General features: G+C 31.5%; 1 protein-coding gene across 2 annotated transcripts in view; it reads right to left on the reverse strand.

Annotated features, from left to right (window-relative positions):
• Nucleotides 1-19,842, reverse strand: part of AGPS (alkylglycerone phosphate synthase) — a 146,738-nt gene that overhangs the window by 12,258 nt on the left and 114,638 nt on the right. Inside the window, exons 17-19 of one of the 2 annotated variants that reach the window (XM_051986137.1) lie at nucleotides 18,049-18,138; nucleotides 9,701-9,800; nucleotides 6,513-6,570 (exon numbers count right to left, since the gene is read on the reverse strand). In XM_051986137.1, the coding sequence (XP_051842097.1) occupies nucleotides 6,513-6,570; nucleotides 9,701-9,800; nucleotides 18,049-18,138 (248 nt within the window). Of the gene's footprint in view, nucleotides 1-6,512; nucleotides 6,571-9,700; nucleotides 9,801-17,208; nucleotides 17,472-18,048; nucleotides 18,139-19,842 lie in introns of those variants that run through there. The other variant, XM_051986138.1, reaches the window with a different exon arrangement.

A 19,842-nucleotide genomic window follows, 5' to 3' on the forward strand; every position in this document is an offset into this window, starting at 1 on the left:
ACATGCAATAATATATAAGTTAATATCCTACCTTGGGTATTGCATTGTTTCTATGTCAAATATTATATTGTAATAGATAAAGCCAGATCAGAAAGAGAAACTCTTTTTTAAAAACATTACAATTTCTTTAAATTCAATTCAAAAAAACGTTCAATAAATACTTGCTATGAGCAAAGGCACAAATATTTCTGTCACTTTTCCCTCCAAATTGCCAGGGTAATTATACATATTTTAAATGGGGTTATATAAATCTTTTTTGATACTTCACTTCTGAATTTTGACATTTCTAAAGTTAATAGATGAAATAAAACAACCACTGTGATATTTCTATCAGCTGGGAATAGTCAAAACAATTAACTAAAGTCTAAGGTTCTATCTTCCTGAATTTTTTTAATCTCCCTTTCCCATATCTACTTCACATACCTCTGTCACACCTGTCTTCTAGATACCAAATATAGTGATAAAAGAATTCCTGCTAAGAAGAAGAGATGTCATGCAACTGCTATAACAAGAATGAGTAAGAAATGATGAGATCTTCCAATATCTAGTTCCACTTAAATATAATCTTTGATTTCTCTGTTTCGAAGGCTCAATCTCCTGGGGGAAAAAAAAAATAGCTTGCCATTGTGTCAACATGTCTCTCCAGTGGCAACTAATTGGACCAGGCTATGATATCCAAGTTATTCTTCAGATCACAAGTTTATTTAGGCTTCATGAAGTCCAGTAACACTTTTAGGACAATTATATACATGTCTCATTTGGAAATTGGTAAATATCTGATAATTTCAGTTGATTACTGATAACTTTCCAAGAATTAGTGACTAATTAAAAGAACTGAATCTAGTGCTGTTACAAATTTACTGATAGTCATCATTTTTCTAATTGAAAGAATTCTAATACACCATATGATAATATAGATGACATAATTTTTTTGAGTACATTAGAGATGATGGTCACATTAGGCCATAATTAGGATGCACTAACTGACTTTTCACAGGTCAGAGACCATCTGTTAGAAATGATCTGCTAAGCTATTATATCACTGTATGAAAGATTATGAGAAGTAAATTATAATACCCTTATAGTACTGTAGGGTAGGCAATTCTCAGAGTGCAATTACTCAATGTTCAAATAAACTTTATACCAATGGTCAGTCTTATTTACAACAGGACAGATTTCCTTTGTAATTCTGGAGAGAAAAAAAGTGCTCTTTTTTTGCCATTCACCTCAGGTATTGGCCTCTTTTCAGATGTGGCAGGGTCAGATGTCCCATCTCCTGCTTTTCACCTAAGGAAGCTGATTCTATGATTGGCAAAGTGGAACAAAAACAGAAATAGCATGTTCATGGTGCTCTCTCATTTACTCTCATTGCTATAGGATACAGATTTCATCATTCTGTAGGAAAAACTGTCATAATGGGTACCCAGGTTCCAGGTCAGGTCAGGTCAGACCTCCCAAAACCTATTTAATGTATAAAGTAGCAGAAATAGCAAAGAAATAAACATGGTAAGTTCTTATGTGGAGAACAACAGCAATTTATAAGAAATAGTACAAAAAAGTGATGGCTGTCATTTACTTATCACTCATGTTCTCTCTTCTTGCTTCAAAACTTCTTGTTGTCTTTGATTATAAGAAATTGCACAAAGTGATGGATGTTATTTGCTTATTTTTATTACTCTCTCTTACTTTAAAGCTTTTTTTATCTTTGGATCAATATGGGTTGAAAGTTTGCCCCTATTAATTTTTTCTGCTCTACTAATAGGAAAGATTCTGATATATCAATTATATTTTGGGGAAAAAACAACAACAACTATTTCCAAAGGAGATGAGGAAACATAAGTTACTGAACTCTGAGTTAGGAACAGGGAATAATCACTGATGGACTGTATTATTTAAAATGTAACTTTTGAACTTACTTTCAAAAACAAGCAAGCAAAGAACATTTTTAACACAACTATTTGGTTCATGGTTTTTTTTTTTTTTTTTTTTTTTGAAATTTTCTAATTCTCAACCAGTAATTTTATGCCTAGTTTTAGAAGACTAATAATTTAAAAAACCTAGCCATAAATTAAATATGCTTCTAATGTAAACTTTGTTGTTTAAACTGACCAGTTCTTCATTTACAAAAACAATCTCTATGAAGATTAAGTTAAGCAGGCTTTATATTTCCTATAGCCTCGAGTCCCAGACTACATCTGTTTTCTTTGATACACAAAACCAGAGTTAAAATAGCTCCATTTATCACAGCATGATTGTAGGCAGACAAACCAGCCTGTCTGTTTCCAGATAGTGAAAGCAACTGTTATTAATCACAATTACAGGCCAAACACAACAAGAGAAATTGCATCAATATTCTCCCAACCCCCAACCCTACTTCTCAAAAGTGGTACTTAGAATGTCATGACAGGGGATGAAGGTCAGTAAATAAAGAGGATACTATGAGGTTAATTCTGAGTATCAGATTTTTGACACATTAAACAAAATCTTGCCATATAATCAAAAAAAGTTCTCTTTCCAGATAAGTCACATTCAACAGTTTATCTGTATAACTATCAATCCCTGCTATTCAAAAATTAAAATACATACAAACTTCATATTAACATGAATATTTTCTATTTAAGGGATCTGCCATTTTGTTTTGTAGTGATCAATATTGCATACATTAAAATGAATACACAAGCAGCAATCCTGAAGAGTAATTTAGAATTTTAACTACAAAATTATTAATAGTTTTTAAAGAATGATAGCTTATTAAAATTGGTTTTCTAATAGTAATTTTAATTATAGCAATATAATAAAAATCCACTGCTTTTCCTACATATAGAAAAACACAGCACTTTGTACTGAATGAGAATTACTGTTGGTAATAGACTAAGAAAAAAGTATTAATGGATGACAACAAAATCTATTCCCCTCTAGTGCTTCAATCTTTTTCAAATAAACTGAATCTATTTCCTCAATAGTTAGAGTAAGATACAGTCTATATTGATTTACTTCTTAGATTTTGTTTAAGAAACTACAAATCCGACAATTTGGGATGGAATTACCTGGTAAACATACAAAGGTTATTTCTGTTTTAAAAGCAAAGTATATAGAAGATCATGTGGGCATCAAACTACAGACTGAAATGGCTAGTGCATTCAGGATGTGGAGGAAAAAGATGTTACTTCTTTTTATTTATCCAGTGTTAATTTCATTTAAAAACATTCAATATCAACACTTTCTCATATATATTTGAGGAAAAGCCCACTTTTACATGATAAAATTCCATGGCATGTACAAAATTAAAGCCAAGTCAGTAATTCTCATTTTATATAAAAGCAATAAACCTTTCACAAAATTTGAAAAACAAAAGAGATACTAAAAACAAAAACTTTTTCAAGTATATTTCAGCATGGATTTATAATGATTTACTTAATACTTTTTAAAAACAAAATATAGAAACAGTAATCTAAGCATATATAATATTTTATGCTTTCAAATGGTACCTAAATTATTTCATACAATTTAAATAATATTAAGTATCTCCCCAAAAAAGGTTTTCTACTCAATGTATCAAATGGAATAAAAACCTTTTCTTGGTAAATCATTATATAAGGAGGAAGTCTTCAATGTATAACTAAATTAAATTATTTTATTATGCCTAAATGTATCACATAATGTTCAAAAAGGTAAGCCATCAAGTGGGGTCTGAAAATAGTTTTGTTACACAGGAAATTTTACTGTAATCTGATCTGATCTGCAATCATTTTATTAATAACTCTGAGAAACAAGAATCTAAACCAAAATGATCCTATCAGTACAAAACAACCAGAAAATAAGATCATTCACATCAGTAATTGATACAGGGAAATATGATATATGTATGAGTAATACAATAAAATGAACTAGAAGCTTCTAGCCTACATTCATTCATATTATAGCACTTTATTCATTCATAGCATACTTCAAAAATGGGTATTTTATGACAAGGTTCCTTTCATATAAACCCGAGGTTATATAATAGTGATCTTATGCTTAAAGTCAAAAAATAGCATTCTAAATTAAACAAAAACTGCAGAACTCTTGGGTTTAATGTAGAGTTAGAAAGAATTCAGAAAACCGTTCATTCCTATCACTTTGGATACTTGTAGCTGAGGGGATCTGGGCAGGTCATTCTCTTTTGAGTCTCAGTTTTCTCATCGGTAAAATAAAATCTGTAATAGCTATCTAATAGGATTGTTGGGAGATTCTTAATGAGTTGACTATTTAAAACATTTTACAAACAATAAAGCACCATGTAAATATCATTTATAATTCTTATTAGGTAATATTTTGAATAGAATGAAGAGGAGCAATTTGCATTTATCTTTAGACAACTAAATAAATTTTATCCAATGTATATAACATGGTTGAACTACTGTTTAACTTGGCTCAAAGGACATGAAATGTTTTCAAGATAACATTGTTTATGCTACTGCATGAAACAATTTCGTTTTGGCATTTATCTTCACTTGGAAGATGAAGAATAGCTTACTTGTAGCTACGTCAGTAAATAAATTATCTATTATTTCCATACTCATGAAGATAAATGTCATTGAGATTAACACATACCCAGCAAAGCCTTGGCATAAACACACATAAAATATACGTCATGAAAATATTGTTAAACTTCAAGTCTCCATTATAAAAACAAAAAACTACCTCTTTGTTTAATTTAGTCAGTCAATGCAATGACTTTCTAAACAATTATACAGCATCGAGAAAAATTTTAAATAATTTATGTGGTTAAAATATCTAAACATCTGTAAATTGAGTAGCATGCAATTTTTATGAAAGCTTAAGACTAAAATTGCAACATAATAGCAAGATTAGGGTTGGGCTCTTGGCTTATTACATAGATGTTTCTATATTTTAAAAGGAATTTAATATCCCTGGCTCCTCTCTTCTCTTCAGTTCTGGATAGACAGAAAGGAAAGAGAGAGGATAAAGAGTTTACTTTGATACTTGTTAGCAGTTCTTTTAAAAGACATTTGATAGGGAGGATAGAGTAAAATATCAGAAGTTGGAGGACAATTTTTTTATCCAAACTTCTAGAAGCAGACAATAAGTCAGCTTTGATAAATTAAGACTACCATTTTTCTTCACAAAATCTTTTTTCCTTCTATAACTAAAATACTATTCTAAAAAACCATTTTCCAATTCAAAATAAAGATACTGCATTCTATTTGTCCAAGAATAAAATTAAAAAGTATATATTTAAAAAAAATTCTAATGGAAAAAATAAGAAAGTATCTGCAAATGAGCATCTTATCAGGCTTTTATAGCTTCCTTGTTGTATTCTTGGTGGCATTATGGAACCTCTTCTCTCCAGCCTATTTATTGGCACTATAAGAACATTCCCCCAAATAGGTAAAAAGATAGAAAAAATAACTTTTCATTGTAAATTGGGATAGATTTTCTTGATTCAATACCACACATCTTCCAGAAGTCACATGAATTGAACTGAAGGTAGCTTTGTTATTTAATAGAGACCAGACTCTCTTCATTACACCATCTTTAATTTTAAAATCCTGAAAAAATAATAAGATAACTGACCACTGGAGAACAGTTGATCAAATTATGGCATATGCATGTTATAGATATCACCGTATAATAAGAAATAATGACTATGAATGAACTCAAAGAAATGAGATTTAAAGGAAATGATGAAAAATAAAAAGACAAAAGAATAATATTTTCACTATAATGGTGTCATTAAAAACAATGATAACAGGGCCAGCAAGATGGTGAAGTGGATAGAGCACCAGTCCTGAAGTCAGGAGGACCTGAGTTCAAAATCTGACCTCAAATACTTAACATTTCCTAGCTGTGTGATCGTGGGCAAAGTCACTTAACTCAAATTGCCTCAGCAAAACAAAACAAACAAACAAAAACAACAAACAAAAAATGATAACAATTTCATGATAATTATAAAGATTATCTTCAAAAACATCATGGAAACAAAATTATTTTGAGGGAATTACTATTTTAAAAACAATAGATGATTTGAAGGTGGTTAAACAACTGATAATTAAAAGAAAAAAGACAAGTTTACAATCTCCCAGTCACTGTTTTGATCACTTCTATATTTTTTTATTTATATATTTGAACCTGTTCTTTCAATAGAAGCAAATTAAAAAAAGAAAAAAAAATTAAAATTTTGAAATTTTAAATTAAATAACTTGGTCCACTACCCCTTCTTCCTGAGACTCAGTTTCCTCATCTGTAAAATGGAAATGATAATAATAACTGGCTTATACAACTAACAGCAGCCTTGTGAGGAAATTCTTTTGTAAAGATCATTATATAAATGATAATAATGATGACGATGATGATTTTTCTCCACCAAAAAATCCTCTATGCTTCTATATCTAAAGAAATTCCAATAAATTATTATGTAATTTTTATCACTAATATTAAGAGAATAGAACTATTTAGTAAAAATGCACTTACAAATTGGGAATTTTATGAATCCTAAACAAAATTATTACCTCCATGATGATGTGACAGGCTTCCTCCATTGGCAAGGATTTCCTCTCTAGCAGCTGCCTGAATTTGAAAACAGTAAAATAATTTTTACTTAACCTTTACTTTGCAAAGTTAAGAAAGATGGGAAAGATGCAGGTTCTATTTCCTGTAAGCCTCAAAACTTAGAAATATTATGCAAATAGTACTGGGCCTATACAAAACGACAGCAATCTGTTATAAGTATTCCTTCATTAAATTCTATAATCTCTACAAGTGTTTTGAACACATAGAATGACAAAAAGGTAATAAAATTCATTTACTAGCTCTAGATTGTGACAAGTTATCTGCAAATAACAGGAAATAAAAGGTTCTTATACCAATTCTGCATTAAAGTCATTATTATTCCTGCACACAAAAAAGTATTATTCACAAAAATATCAGAGACTAACCATAAATGTCTAAGGGTTTTGCTAATGTGTTCCATCAGTTTAATTGTTCTGAAAGGTCAAAGAATCTTTGAGTGATTAGTGATATTTTATTTATTTTTTAGCCAGACTTCAGGCTTCATTAAATCAATCAACAAGCATTTATTAAGCACTATGTGCCAGGTATTGAGAATACAAAAATAAAAAGTAAAGCAGTCTCTGCTACCAAGAACTAACACTCTTATCAGGGTAGACAACATGTACATATAATAAAGATATACAAAATAAATACAAGGTAATGGGGAGTGGGATTAACAGGTATTAGGAAATCAGGAAAAGTTTTACTTAGAAGGTGGTACTTAAGCAAAAGTGAGAAAGATATACACTAAGTCTCAGAGAAAGAAGACTGAGGAACAGAAAGAAGATCAGTTTGTATGGGAATACCAGAATATAAGGGAAGGGGAATGATGTATAATAAAACTAGAAAAGTATCCTAGAGTCAAATTCTAAAGGGCTTTAAAAGCCAAACAGAGGAGTTTAGAATTGATCTTAGGAACAAAAAAGAAAATTATTCTACAAGTGATAAGACTTATGCTTTTGGAAAATAATTTGCAGCTATGTCAAGGATAGATTGACATGAGGAGAACTTGAGGTAGGGAGGCCAAATGGAGGTTTGTGCAGTATTCTAAGGCAAGGAGTGATGAGGATTTGACTTAGTCTGAAAGCTGTGAGAAATATTATAGAGGAAAATTTTGCACTGATAGACATATAGAAAAAGAAGTGTGAAGAACTTAAGATAATGCTGATGTTCTGACGCTGAATGACTTTAGAAGGCTGGTGGTACTTTTGACAGAAATGGGGAAGTCTGAAAAAGAGGTAAGTTCTACAAAAAAGATAACGAGTTAAGTTTTAGACATAAGTTGAGAAGACTATGGAACATCAATGGTATAGGGAATTTCATCAATTTGGACACCTCTGCAACTTAATCGTAGAGAGCTGCATATATATAAAGCTTAGAGAGCTCTATAGTGCTAATTTTAAAATATGATTTAATGTATTATTTTCTCAAAATAGGAGAGGCAGTTAGATGCTATAAAAGATAGTATGCTGAAAGACCTAGCTTCAAATCCTGCCTCAGACACCTACTAGCTATGGTAACCCTAGGCAAGTAACTTTTTCATTTGTAAAATGAACATGATGCTCATTCACAGGACTGTTGTGAAGACCAAAAGAGATTAAAATGGAGAACATTTCAAAAAACTCAAAGAGTTTTATAAATGTTAACAATTGTTATTATTTTAAAGTATATTAAACAGTAACGTTGAAATAATTCTCCTCCTCGTGAGGACCATACCAAACTTTTTGAAATTCTATGCCTACTTTGTGTTAAAAGCCTGAAAAATAACAATAAGAAGTAAACAACTAGAATAAATGAAGTATCAAAAAACTAAAGTTGCAGAAATTGGGATCATAGTCATCTTTCAGTTTTTTATGATTAGATTATCCTTGGTACCTAGGAATTTGATCAGTCAAAAAAACATTTGTTAAATGACTACTAGGCACTAGGCACCATGCAAAATACTCCAATTCTTAGCATGGCATAGTGTATACTAAGCTGCCAAAATTCAGTTCAGATTAGGAAAATGTCAAAAATGTACGAAGTCCAAGTTATAACTGGTGTGCACGCACATGGTGTGCATACACATAAAATAGTATTTCTATTTAAACCTAAATGATAAACTCTTCCTCATTTTCAATTCAAGATGTCAGGATCTGAATATCCATGCTGTGAGACGCTATTCCTGATAGGACACAAAGATATGACACAAAAGCCATCTATTTAGCTTATCCCACATTTAGTATTTATAATGGAGTCTAGTAAAGAACAATAAAAGGTATCCAAACTAATGTGGAAGACCACAAATCTTAGTCTAACCCAAGTTAGGCTGAGCCTCCCCAGTTCATGCCATTCAATCTGTCACCCCTCTTGCATTGGGTGAAGATAAAAGAAAAAAGGAGGTGATCCAGAGCACAACATCCTACTACTGCTGGCAAAAAATATCCAGGATTTCTCAATTTATAAGAACCTCTAGAACTTATGCCCTGCAATTGCTGAGGATATCCTGTACAATGCTGGATTATTTGTGTTTGCAATTCTCCAATAGTATATATAATTAGAAGCCAATTCTATTTTTCTTGGGGAAAAGAAGTAAAGGTAAATAGTAATAAAATAACTAAATTCAAATCTGTAGGAAAACAATGAGGAATTGGATTTGGAGTCAGAATACCTGAATTTGAATTCTAGATATCTGTAATTACCTTTGTGACTTTAGACAAATGCCCTAACTTCTTGGACCTCAGTTTCCTCATTTATAAAATAAGAAGGTTGTATATAAAACCTCAACATGAAAACATTCCTATTATCACTAAAGCAGGAAATATTAAAAAAAATTATTACAGCTATGGGGTTAACCTCTAGAGCAGTTACCATCTGGATACATTCTACTGCAAAGTGATATCATGGGGCTCCTGAGCCTTATGTATAATACTTTTGCACCCAAATGCTATATGTTAAAAACAAGACCAAAGAATTTACAACCTATAGATAAGAATGGGACTGTTATTTTGCAACCAAGCCAAAACACTAAGGGAATGTTCACAGTCCTTCTATGAACTAACAATTGACATTAATAATTTATGATCAAAGATTATCAAGTTAAGCATCAAAACATATTACAATTTGACTAAAAATAATTAAGAAAAATAAGTTGTTTATTTTCAATTACCTCAGTTTCTTCAAAGACAGTCAGAGGATCACTAATTCCTCTATAGTTAAAGGCAAAATAAAAGTAGATACATGCACCTGCATCATATGTCTGTGTCACCCTAAAAGACAAGAGAACAAATTTTTAAAAAATTAGTATTACATGAAATAAAGATCATAACATATAAAACTACCAGATTTTTAAAGATAATTCTTAAGATTGGTTTAGGCCATTTTTCTCATTCCTTATCCAATTTTCTTCCCTGTTGCAGAATTCTTTTTCATTGCTTTTTCATCTAAAAGGAATCTCGATTAGCCCCTTTTAGTGCTAGTGCCAAAAACTGGTAAGCTAAAAAAGGATTGGAAGAGAAAAGGATCTTATTTTTAGTGTAACATTAGTCAATATTAGCCAACACAAATTTAGTCATCAATTTTCTGTTTAATCTCATACTGCTAAAGACTATACTGAAAAATTAAACAAAATCTTCCTTTATATATTTTCATCAATGGCATTGTTGTTTTTACTATCTTATTCAGAAATAATAGGAATGAACTTTTAAGTATACCTGTGAATATATATTTGGTATATAGTCAGATTTGTTGGGTTTTGTTTTTTTAAAAAATTAAACGATGAAAATGATGATATGAAATTGAAGAGTGTACATAATTTGAGAGAAATGTATCAAACTAAAAGTAATAGATATCAACAACTAAGGAGCACTGTCCAATTTACCATTTCTTCTTCTTCATTCAATTAAATATATGCAATTATTTTCTCATGACAATGGTATAAAAAAAATTAAGACTTGTTTACCTGATAAACATCATACTGGCATTCCTGTCAAAGGAAGAAAATAACTGCCAATGATGAATAGTTATATGATGAGTAATCAGGTATGAAATAAATTTTCCTTCTATAGAAATAATATGCTATTAGAGACCAACACAGAGGCTATGGAAAAAACTCTCAATGACTGACAAAGATCTGTGCCAGGTCCAAGCTTTTCAAAGTTGTTTTCCTTCTAAATTTATGGAACCTTAGAATTCATAAAGTGCTTAGAGTTCTTTGGGAAATGGCATGCTTTAAAAGCAAGATGTAATTACTAATTTTGCCATTCTTCATAGATAATTTATGAACATTTAAATATATATAGTTACGAACATAGTGTCTTTTTCAGATATTTCAGCATTAAGGAAATTAAATACTCTGGGAAAATGCCAATAGGAGAGTTTGAGTCTCAATGCTAAATAAAAAAAAAAAAAAAACAAACTATTTTTAGCAATAATTTAAAATAATTTTAATATAGAATTATGAGTTGTTTTGCTTTAGTCATAACTTTTCTTCTCACTCTCTTCAAAACCCTCTGCAATCTAGCTTCTGATTTCATCATTTAAATAAAAACATTCTTTCTACAAGTATTAGTGATCTCTTAATTGAAAAATTTAGTAACTTTTTCTCAATCTTCAGCTTTTTTGACTTTTCTGCAGCATTTCATAGTTGACCACCTTTTCCCTCTTGGATGCTTTTTTCTCTCTGGATTTTTGTGATACTACTCTTCTCATTCTCTTTTGCTTGCTCTTCATTTACATCAAGGTCACTAATTACTAGTCCCATCCCCCATTTACCTCACCAAATTCTCCCAAAGTTCTGTCCTAGATCCACTTTTCTCTCTAAACATGCTAGTCTTATTGGCTTACAAGAGTTATAAATCACTTCTATGAAGAAGATTCCAAGATTTACTTATCTAGCCCTATAGTGCCTATTTAGTATTTCAAAGCTAATAATCATCTCAAACTCAACACATCCAGAAAAGAACTCAGGATGAGTTCAAACCCAAGTCTCTCTTATTGTCAAACAGCAACATCTTTCCAGTCATATAAGTTTACAATTTTGATTTTAACTTCCCTTCTGTCATTCACCCCACACTTGTGATATAGTGCCAAATTTTCTAATTTCTTTCTCTACACTAGCTTTTGTATACATCTCTTTCTCTCAACTCAAACAGGGTCTACCTTCAGGTTCTCATTTCTTTTATGTAGGTTATTCCAATAGCCTTCTAATTAATCTTCCCTGACTCAAATCTCTCAATACAATCCATTGTCGATTTAATTTCCAAGCTGATGATTTTCTTTAAGTATAGGTCTGACCGTATCACCTATCTACTCAAAAAATTCCCGTGACTCACTATAACCTAAAGGATCAAATTCAAAGTGTTTTGTGTGTCATTTTGAATCCTGTAAAACTGTCCCTTCCTACTTTTTTTTTTTTTTTTTTTTTGCTGAGGCAATTGAGGTTAAGTGACTTGTCCAGGGTCACACATCTAGAACTGATGTATCTGAGGCCACATTTGAACTCAGGTTCTCAAGACTTCAAGGCTCTATTCACTGCAACATCTAGTTGTTCCCTTCCTACTTTTCTAACCTTATATTCTACTCATTTCCAGAAACTTCACAATCCAGCCATATTTGAACTATTAGTTATTCCTTACATATTACACTCTACTTCCCATATTTGTACTGGATGTTCCTTATGCCTGGAATACTCTTTCTCAACTTCAGTCCTTGAGAACCCCAGGCTTCCTTTAAGACTAAGCTCAAGGATTACCTTCTCTAAAAGGCACGTCTAGGTATTTCCAGGAGACAAAGCCTTTCTAAGATTGCCTTCCATCTACTTTATATTCAACTTGTATGTATTGGTTCATATGTTGAATGTTTTTGCTTATTTTATCCCAGCACTTAGGACAGCAACTAGCACATATTAAATGTTTAATAAAATTTGACTGTCAGTTGAATAATGGATACCCTACATTCTGAAATGGCATTATCCATCCCCCCAACCCCAGTTTTAAAAGACCCAGATAAAGGTCTCCAACTTAAAAGAACATGGGAAAGAATCACAAAGGAGCTGCAAGACTCTTAAAGTATTGACATAATTTCTAATATAAAGTTTTTATAAACTTTACTGTATTTTTATTTCTTAGAGAATTGTGAAAAGATTGGACTGTGAAGTTTAACTAGTTTTTCTGAAAAGTAAATAAGTGTTTTTATTCAGAGGCAATGAACGAAAACAGAAAACTGATTTTTCTTTTTCCTTTTGACAAAATATTTAAAAAGAACTAATTGGTCAAGAGAAGAAAAACATATGCCTTCTTGGTAAGAGTTTGAATTAGCTTAATGACTGGGCTAACAAGTATTTATTAAGTAACAGCCATGAGTCTTTTAGACCTTGTTCCTGTTCTTTAAGGAATTCATAATTTAACTGGATATAAACTAGTAATAGTTATTAGCTTCCTAATATTCCTAAATTATATAAAATGAAGGTTGAGATTTTGCAGCATTAACTACATTTCAAAGAAGAAAAAGACTGTTGTGAACTGACAGAAAAAGACCAACGGAGAAATTGCTTTGAGTTGGATCTTTAAGTTAGCTTAGAATTGTACTGACTCAGCAGAGAGGAAAAGTAATGTCAGAAGAAACATCAGAGAAGGATCAGAAGTAGTCATGAGTTTGTTTCATAAAACATCAAAGGCCAAACAAACTAAATACAAAATAAGGTTGGATAAGTAAAATAGGCTCAATTAATACAAACTCTAAATTCCAAATTGAGTTGTTTGGACTAGATTAAAGAGGTAACAGAGGAGCCATTGTAAACGCTTACATAAGCAAGTGATATGAGGAAAATAATATCTCAGGGAAATTAATCTCGCATTAGTATGCAGGATAGCCTGAAATAGAGACCAAAGATAAAACTGCTAGGTAGCTAATAGTGAATGAACCTATGCATGATGAAAAAGAGTATGGAGACAGATCATAACAATCATGTTACATAAGTAACATGTCAAAGAAAAAAAGGATGTGGTAGTGACTTCCCAAATCTCAAGATGAGGTATGAAATTTAGAATATGAATTTTAGTTCAGTCTAATGTTTAGAAATTATTAAAACCATCGATCAGACTATGTCACACCTATACCATTGAATCTATTCAGTTCAATCATCTTTAGAAAGGCTTTGACTTTATTAAAATAGACTGTGGAGTAGTTTGAAATGAACATGTTAACTCCATCATGATTTAGTACACACAGATACTGTTTCAAGTGACTTTTTGAGTCAGAAGAAATTAAATATTTGTCTAACAAATCTCTTCCCATCTCTTATAAAGCACAAGTCACCCAGGCTATGCAAATGCAATTAGCTGAAGAGTTTAAATGAAAGCAAAGGTAATCATACTCAAATCTGCAAACCCAATTAGCAAGGTTCCCGCAACGAATTCAATTTAGCAGAAGTAACAAATACAGAGGAAATACCCCTTTTACTACAAAATACAAACAGAATCTAATCTAAAATTTTAATGGTCGTTCAGGCCAAATGTTAGGTGCCTTGAAAAGGAAGAAATAAGCTCTTCAACAATGCTTAATTTCTTCTGTTGCTGCCAATTTGCCAGCTGTGCTTTTTCCTAATGTTAATTCACTCACCAAAAAAATCCTTTGAATTTATAAATTTTTAAATAAAAATGTATAAAGTTTAAGAAAAATGGTAGATCTACTTGGGTTTCTCTTTTAAAGGTGTTGAGAGGGAAAGTGAAGGGAAAGATATTAATTTATATCAGAAATCACTCAAAATCTTATTTAAACCATATTTAACTAATATGTAACTAAGATAGGTATAGGATCCCTATTTGATACGTATTAACAAATCTTAAAAGACATAAAAGAAATAGAAGCATGTTATTAAGATATTTTAAAAAATTACTTTTATTATCTAAAAAATTCAGCCTTTGCTGCAAAGCCTAGTGGAATTGGGTTTTATACACTACCATGGATTCAATTTTCAATAGATAAGCAATGAAATTTTACACAAAGTTATAACAAGCTTCTGAAAACATCTGTGGCCAAAAAGCATGTTCACATGATAGAAAACACCTGATAAAAAAAAGTCAATTCTGAATTTTTGGTTATCTAAACAGCTGACTCAGTTCCCAACACACTGAGCACCTCAAAGCATGATGATGTCATGATGTCCCCAAATCACCTGGAAGAGTCGACATAATGGCTGTCAAAAAATCAAAGCCTATTCTTTAATTTCAAAATGATCTGTGACCTCCAACATATCTAAGTTTTGAATTACTGTATTTGCTAACCAAGAATTCTATACTATAGAACTTTAAGGGGAAAAGAAACTCATGGTTAGAGTGGGAATTTGTATTCAAATACAAATAATAACAAAAAATAATTAATAAAATGCTGAATAAAACATGAATTATTATACATTGGAAAGAGTCCACATTAAGTTATTGCCTTTCTTCTATGGTGAGATTTTTATGGTAATTTTTTTTTCTTTGAATTTTAAAAAGCTTGCCCCGCCCCACACATATTTACATTTGGGTATATAATTATAGAGGATTTTTAAAAAATTACATTACAATGAAATTCAATGAAATAAACCAACTATGGTTATCAGAAAGTCAAAAAAACACAGATAGTAACCTTGGATCCAAAGAGACATTGCAAAAATCCCAAAGTACTCTCTGACTTATTTAAATTAATTTGTTTTCTTCTGTGTTAAACAAATATCTTTTACTATATTAACTAGATATGTAATTGATTCAATCATTTCATTTCTTGGCATTCTGAATAAAATAAAACACTGTAATTTTCCTTTTTTCCTATTTTAAATTTTTAAGAAGTACAAGGAAAAGGATTTTTTTTCGTACCAGATTAAAAATCTAAGCTGTTCTTCTGGAGGAACAAAGGGCAAAAAGAATTTTATATATATATATATATATACACATATATACACACACACACACACACACACACACACACACACACACACACATACATATATACATCCTGAAATAAAAGCTGCTCATCTCTCTTTTTTTTTTTAAACAAGATTTTAACAAACTTTTAACAAGGATATAAGAAATCTGGATGAGTAGATATGATAGATGAACCTTAATATCTAAAGTTTTTTTCACTATCAAAATAAAGCCATATGGACAACCTATGGTTTGAAGAGCATTTATTAGTTAAGTCCCTTGTGGAAATAAAATTTAAATAGAACTTCCAGAATTTTAAACACATATTAAGGATAAAAGAGTTACTTAAAAAAAAAAAAACCACAATTAGCATGGATATTATTCTACTCACATGACCACCTTGTCAGTGCCTCAACTGCTATTTTTACAAGTGAAATTATAGCAGGGAGAAAATGTTTAGTTTTGCATTTAACTCAAAATTAGAAAAAATAATTTGTCAAAAGCTATCTTTCAGAAAGTCATTGAGAATATTTCTTTTATATAACAAATGACACAGTAAATGTTCAATAAATACTTATTAAAGTGAAGTACATTCTTTTTGCCCCTCTATCAAACCTTCTCTAGCCATCAATAATTATTATCATTCTCCCAAAGACTTGGATTCAAATAATTCAGAGCTCATCATGGCTCTTCTCTTTCCTTTATTCTTTGGAACAAGACCCTATGTTCTTCAAATATCTCCTATGTCCTTCTCTTCCCTCTCTCATTCCCACTGCCAGTCAGTCCAGATCATCACTACTTTATCCTTGCTTGATTGCAATAGAATTCTTCCTGGTGGCCTTGCATCTCATCTCTGTCCCCATCTAGTCAGCCTACACAATTTCACCAGATCAATTTTCTGAAACCACAGCTATTAGGTTATTTTCCTACTCGAAACCCTTTAAATGGCACTTAATTGAACACAGAATAAATGTCTATTCAAACCTCCACATCAATCTGGTCCCTCTCTTCATTATCACTTTTGATCTATACCTTGTTTTTTTTTCTCCCAAAGCAATTAATGTTAAGTGACTTGCCCAGAGTCACATAGCTACTGTCAGTGTTTGAGGCTAGATTTGAACACAGTTCCTCTTGACTTCAGGGCGGGTATTCTATCTATTCACTACAACACCTAGCTGCTCTCTACACATGATTTCAATGATATAGGGAACTCCTGGTAAAGAAACACCTGTCACCGATACAAAATAGTAACTATTCCTCCTCCTAAAAGCCTTAAAAAACTAGCTAGCGCGCTCTAGTCAAATTATCTATCTAGAAACACACAACTAATGCACCTAAGACTTGAATCCTTCCTGCCACAGAAGGCAGCTCTCCATCCTCTCATTTCACATATTACTATATATAGACATATAATGTACTGATATCCATACAAAATCATGTATGAATATATATGTATACATAAAAAAAAAATCAATGCATAAATTTGTATTATATTAACAAGTAATTATCCTGTAAACAGAAATAAGCAGAAAAGAATGTGATAGACACAAAAAATAAAAATCATAAAAATAGTGAAATTACTTTCAGAAATAACAAATTTAACACCACATTGGAAATACATGCAAGATTATCATATCATACCAAAAAACCCAGAAAGCCCTTAAAAATGGATATTTTTCCCTTGTATATCTAGTACTCACCACTAAGAAAAAAATCATTGAGAATCAATGTTTTAATGATTTATTAGCACTGGACTGAAGATATGAAGCTAAACAACAGTTTGAAGATCATTTTGCTATTATGTGGCCTTTTCACCTCAAATGAATAAAAAAAAATGATTAAATGAAACACACTAGAAGTTACACATGCAGGATGTTTCAATGGGGTTTTAAGTGTTAAAGTACTACCATTTCATTTATCATAAGATCCTTTTCTCAAAGTCTGACCTGCTTTCCATTCACTCTCCATGCCAATCAATGCTATGACTTTTTAGAGAGGTCAAATGCTCAAATCAATCTTGTTATACTTGGTTGCCTGGTGGGTAACACAGAAAATAAATGTCAGAAGACTAAGTGAGTACAATAGTAGTTTTTCTCTACCACTGACAAAATTACTTTTCAATGCCACTTTTGCAACTTAGTTGAACCAAAAAGGCAAGTTCACTAATTTTTGTCTGAAATATTCTTCCCAAATGCCATCCCTTACCCCCCCATTCATTTAATCAACAAATGTAAATGGTTAGCAGGTGAATATCTACAAAGAAAAAAAATTCTGTGGCTATATGGTCAACTTCCAGCTATTATTTTTGGTATGGGAACTGTTGCCACTGTCAGAACCAGGGGCCTGACCTCAATGGCAACATTTCTTTCTACTCTTACATTACTAACCTGATCTACAGTTCCATTCTCCTGTCCGGGAAGTTTAGGGTCAAACCAAAATGAGATATCCTGTTCCTAAACTGAGTAAGTAGTAGCTAAAGTAGGAAAGCATGTCAAGAAAAGTGACACTGAAGACTCTACACAGAGAGGCAAATTATGCTTCCCTTACATTGGAAATATAATATTGCATTGATTGCCTAGAAAAAAAGAACCAAAGAATAAGAAAAACTTACCTGCAAGTAGAAAGAGGTGGAAACTGGACACCTTTCTCTTTGCACTCTTTTGCTATTCTTTCCTTTACATTTCTACAGAGATCTATAACCCTGAAAAGAAGCAAAATTATAGAAAATATTTTCTAATGAATTGCAGAAATTCATATAAAGACCGATTAAACTGTTAGTCTTTCAATTGGAAGTCTCTTTAGCAGAACTCTGTGCCATGATATCTCTAAGATACTATAAGTTCCTGAAACCCTTTCTAAATCATCAAGGAAAAAAAAATTACATTCAACACATAATTTTGTTAAGCATATTGTATTATATTATTCTTGATGGATCTGATTATGTCAATGTAAGTAACTCCTTCAATGATACACATTTCAAATCACCATCCTGTGTAATTCTGTGCTCCTATAAATCTGCTTCTTTGGAAAAGGGGAAATCTAGATCTTGGTTATTTGTCATTCTTACTACTGGACTACTCCACTTCCTCCCTTTCTTTCTTTTTTCTCTCTCTCTCTTTCCCTTCTTCCCCCATTATACTTTCTCCTGTTCATTTTTTACTTGGCTTTCTCTATTGAAGAGTGTGGGCTTGTCTTTGTATGTCTTCTCCATTAGATTCTGGTCTCTTAGAGAGCAAGGATATCTGCAACCTCAATACTGAGCAAAGTGCCTGAAACAAAGCAGGTACTTTAGTAAATGTTTACTGTCAAGAAGACTTCATTCTCTGACAATTACAAGCACAAAGTATTCTTATAATTTTGTAATGTGCACCATATTCATTTCTATGCAAGCTTTCCTAACATGAGAAATTTGTGAGAATACTGTTTAAATAAAAACACATTTTTATATAAAATACAATTTTGTATTCTGAGCACTAATTAAAATAAAATAATCTCCCTCTCATTAATTCTCACAGAAAATACTACCATTCTGTTTGTATACCCTTGATCTTACTATCACTCTTAATACTACCTCCAAAATTCCCTTATCCAACTATAATCTATTGGCTTTTCTTTTACAAAACCCATCATCTCCATCATGACAGTAAACTCTTTAACTCCTTCAAATATTTTCCAGATAATTTTCCCTGTATTGACCACTCTCTCAGTGGGTTTCAGTACAAATTTATGTTATACAATCTCAACTGGGCCCTCACTATGGTTAGCCAATTCCTCCATAGCTTCCTTATTAATTCATTAGTACATACTCCATAGTAGTTCTTCCAAACCTTTCTGTCCTTCCTCAAACCTCCCATCTCACACTCTTTGAGTCCCTCCCAAATCTTCCTCTTTTAATTTTGCTATCACTATGGAGAGCACTACTATTCAGGATACCTACATTTGCAATCCTAAGCCATCTTTTGATTCTTCAATCTCCTTCCTATTAGTTGCCAAGTCTTGCTCAATTCTAATCTCATCAACTTTTCTCACATCTGTCTGATTTTCTCCACTAAGATCTTTAATTACTGCAATAGCCTTTCTAATTGATCTATACATTGAGTCATTCTCCAATTAATTCTGCATACAGCTACCAAAATAACCTTCCTAAAACATATGTAAAATTAACACATTGTAATAAACACTAAAACTTTTCATTTCAAAAAAAAAAAAAAAAAAGACAAAGGAAAAAAGAACCCAACCACAGAAAATTACTATAGGAATGGGGAAGACTGAAATTTATCTTCAGAGGAGGCTACTGAAGTATAAAAAAAAAAAAAATCTCTCCTATCCCAAAGGGTAATTTCAAATGATCACTGTCCCAAAAGAATTCATAGAACTAAAAAAAGACTTTAAAAATCAAATAAAA

This window comes from Antechinus flavipes, chromosome 3, assembly GCF_016432865.1.
Source record: "Antechinus flavipes isolate AdamAnt ecotype Samford, QLD, Australia chromosome 3, AdamAnt_v2, whole genome shotgun sequence".
Classification (NCBI taxonomy): Eukaryota; Metazoa; Chordata; class Mammalia; order Dasyuromorphia; family Dasyuridae; genus Antechinus; species Antechinus flavipes.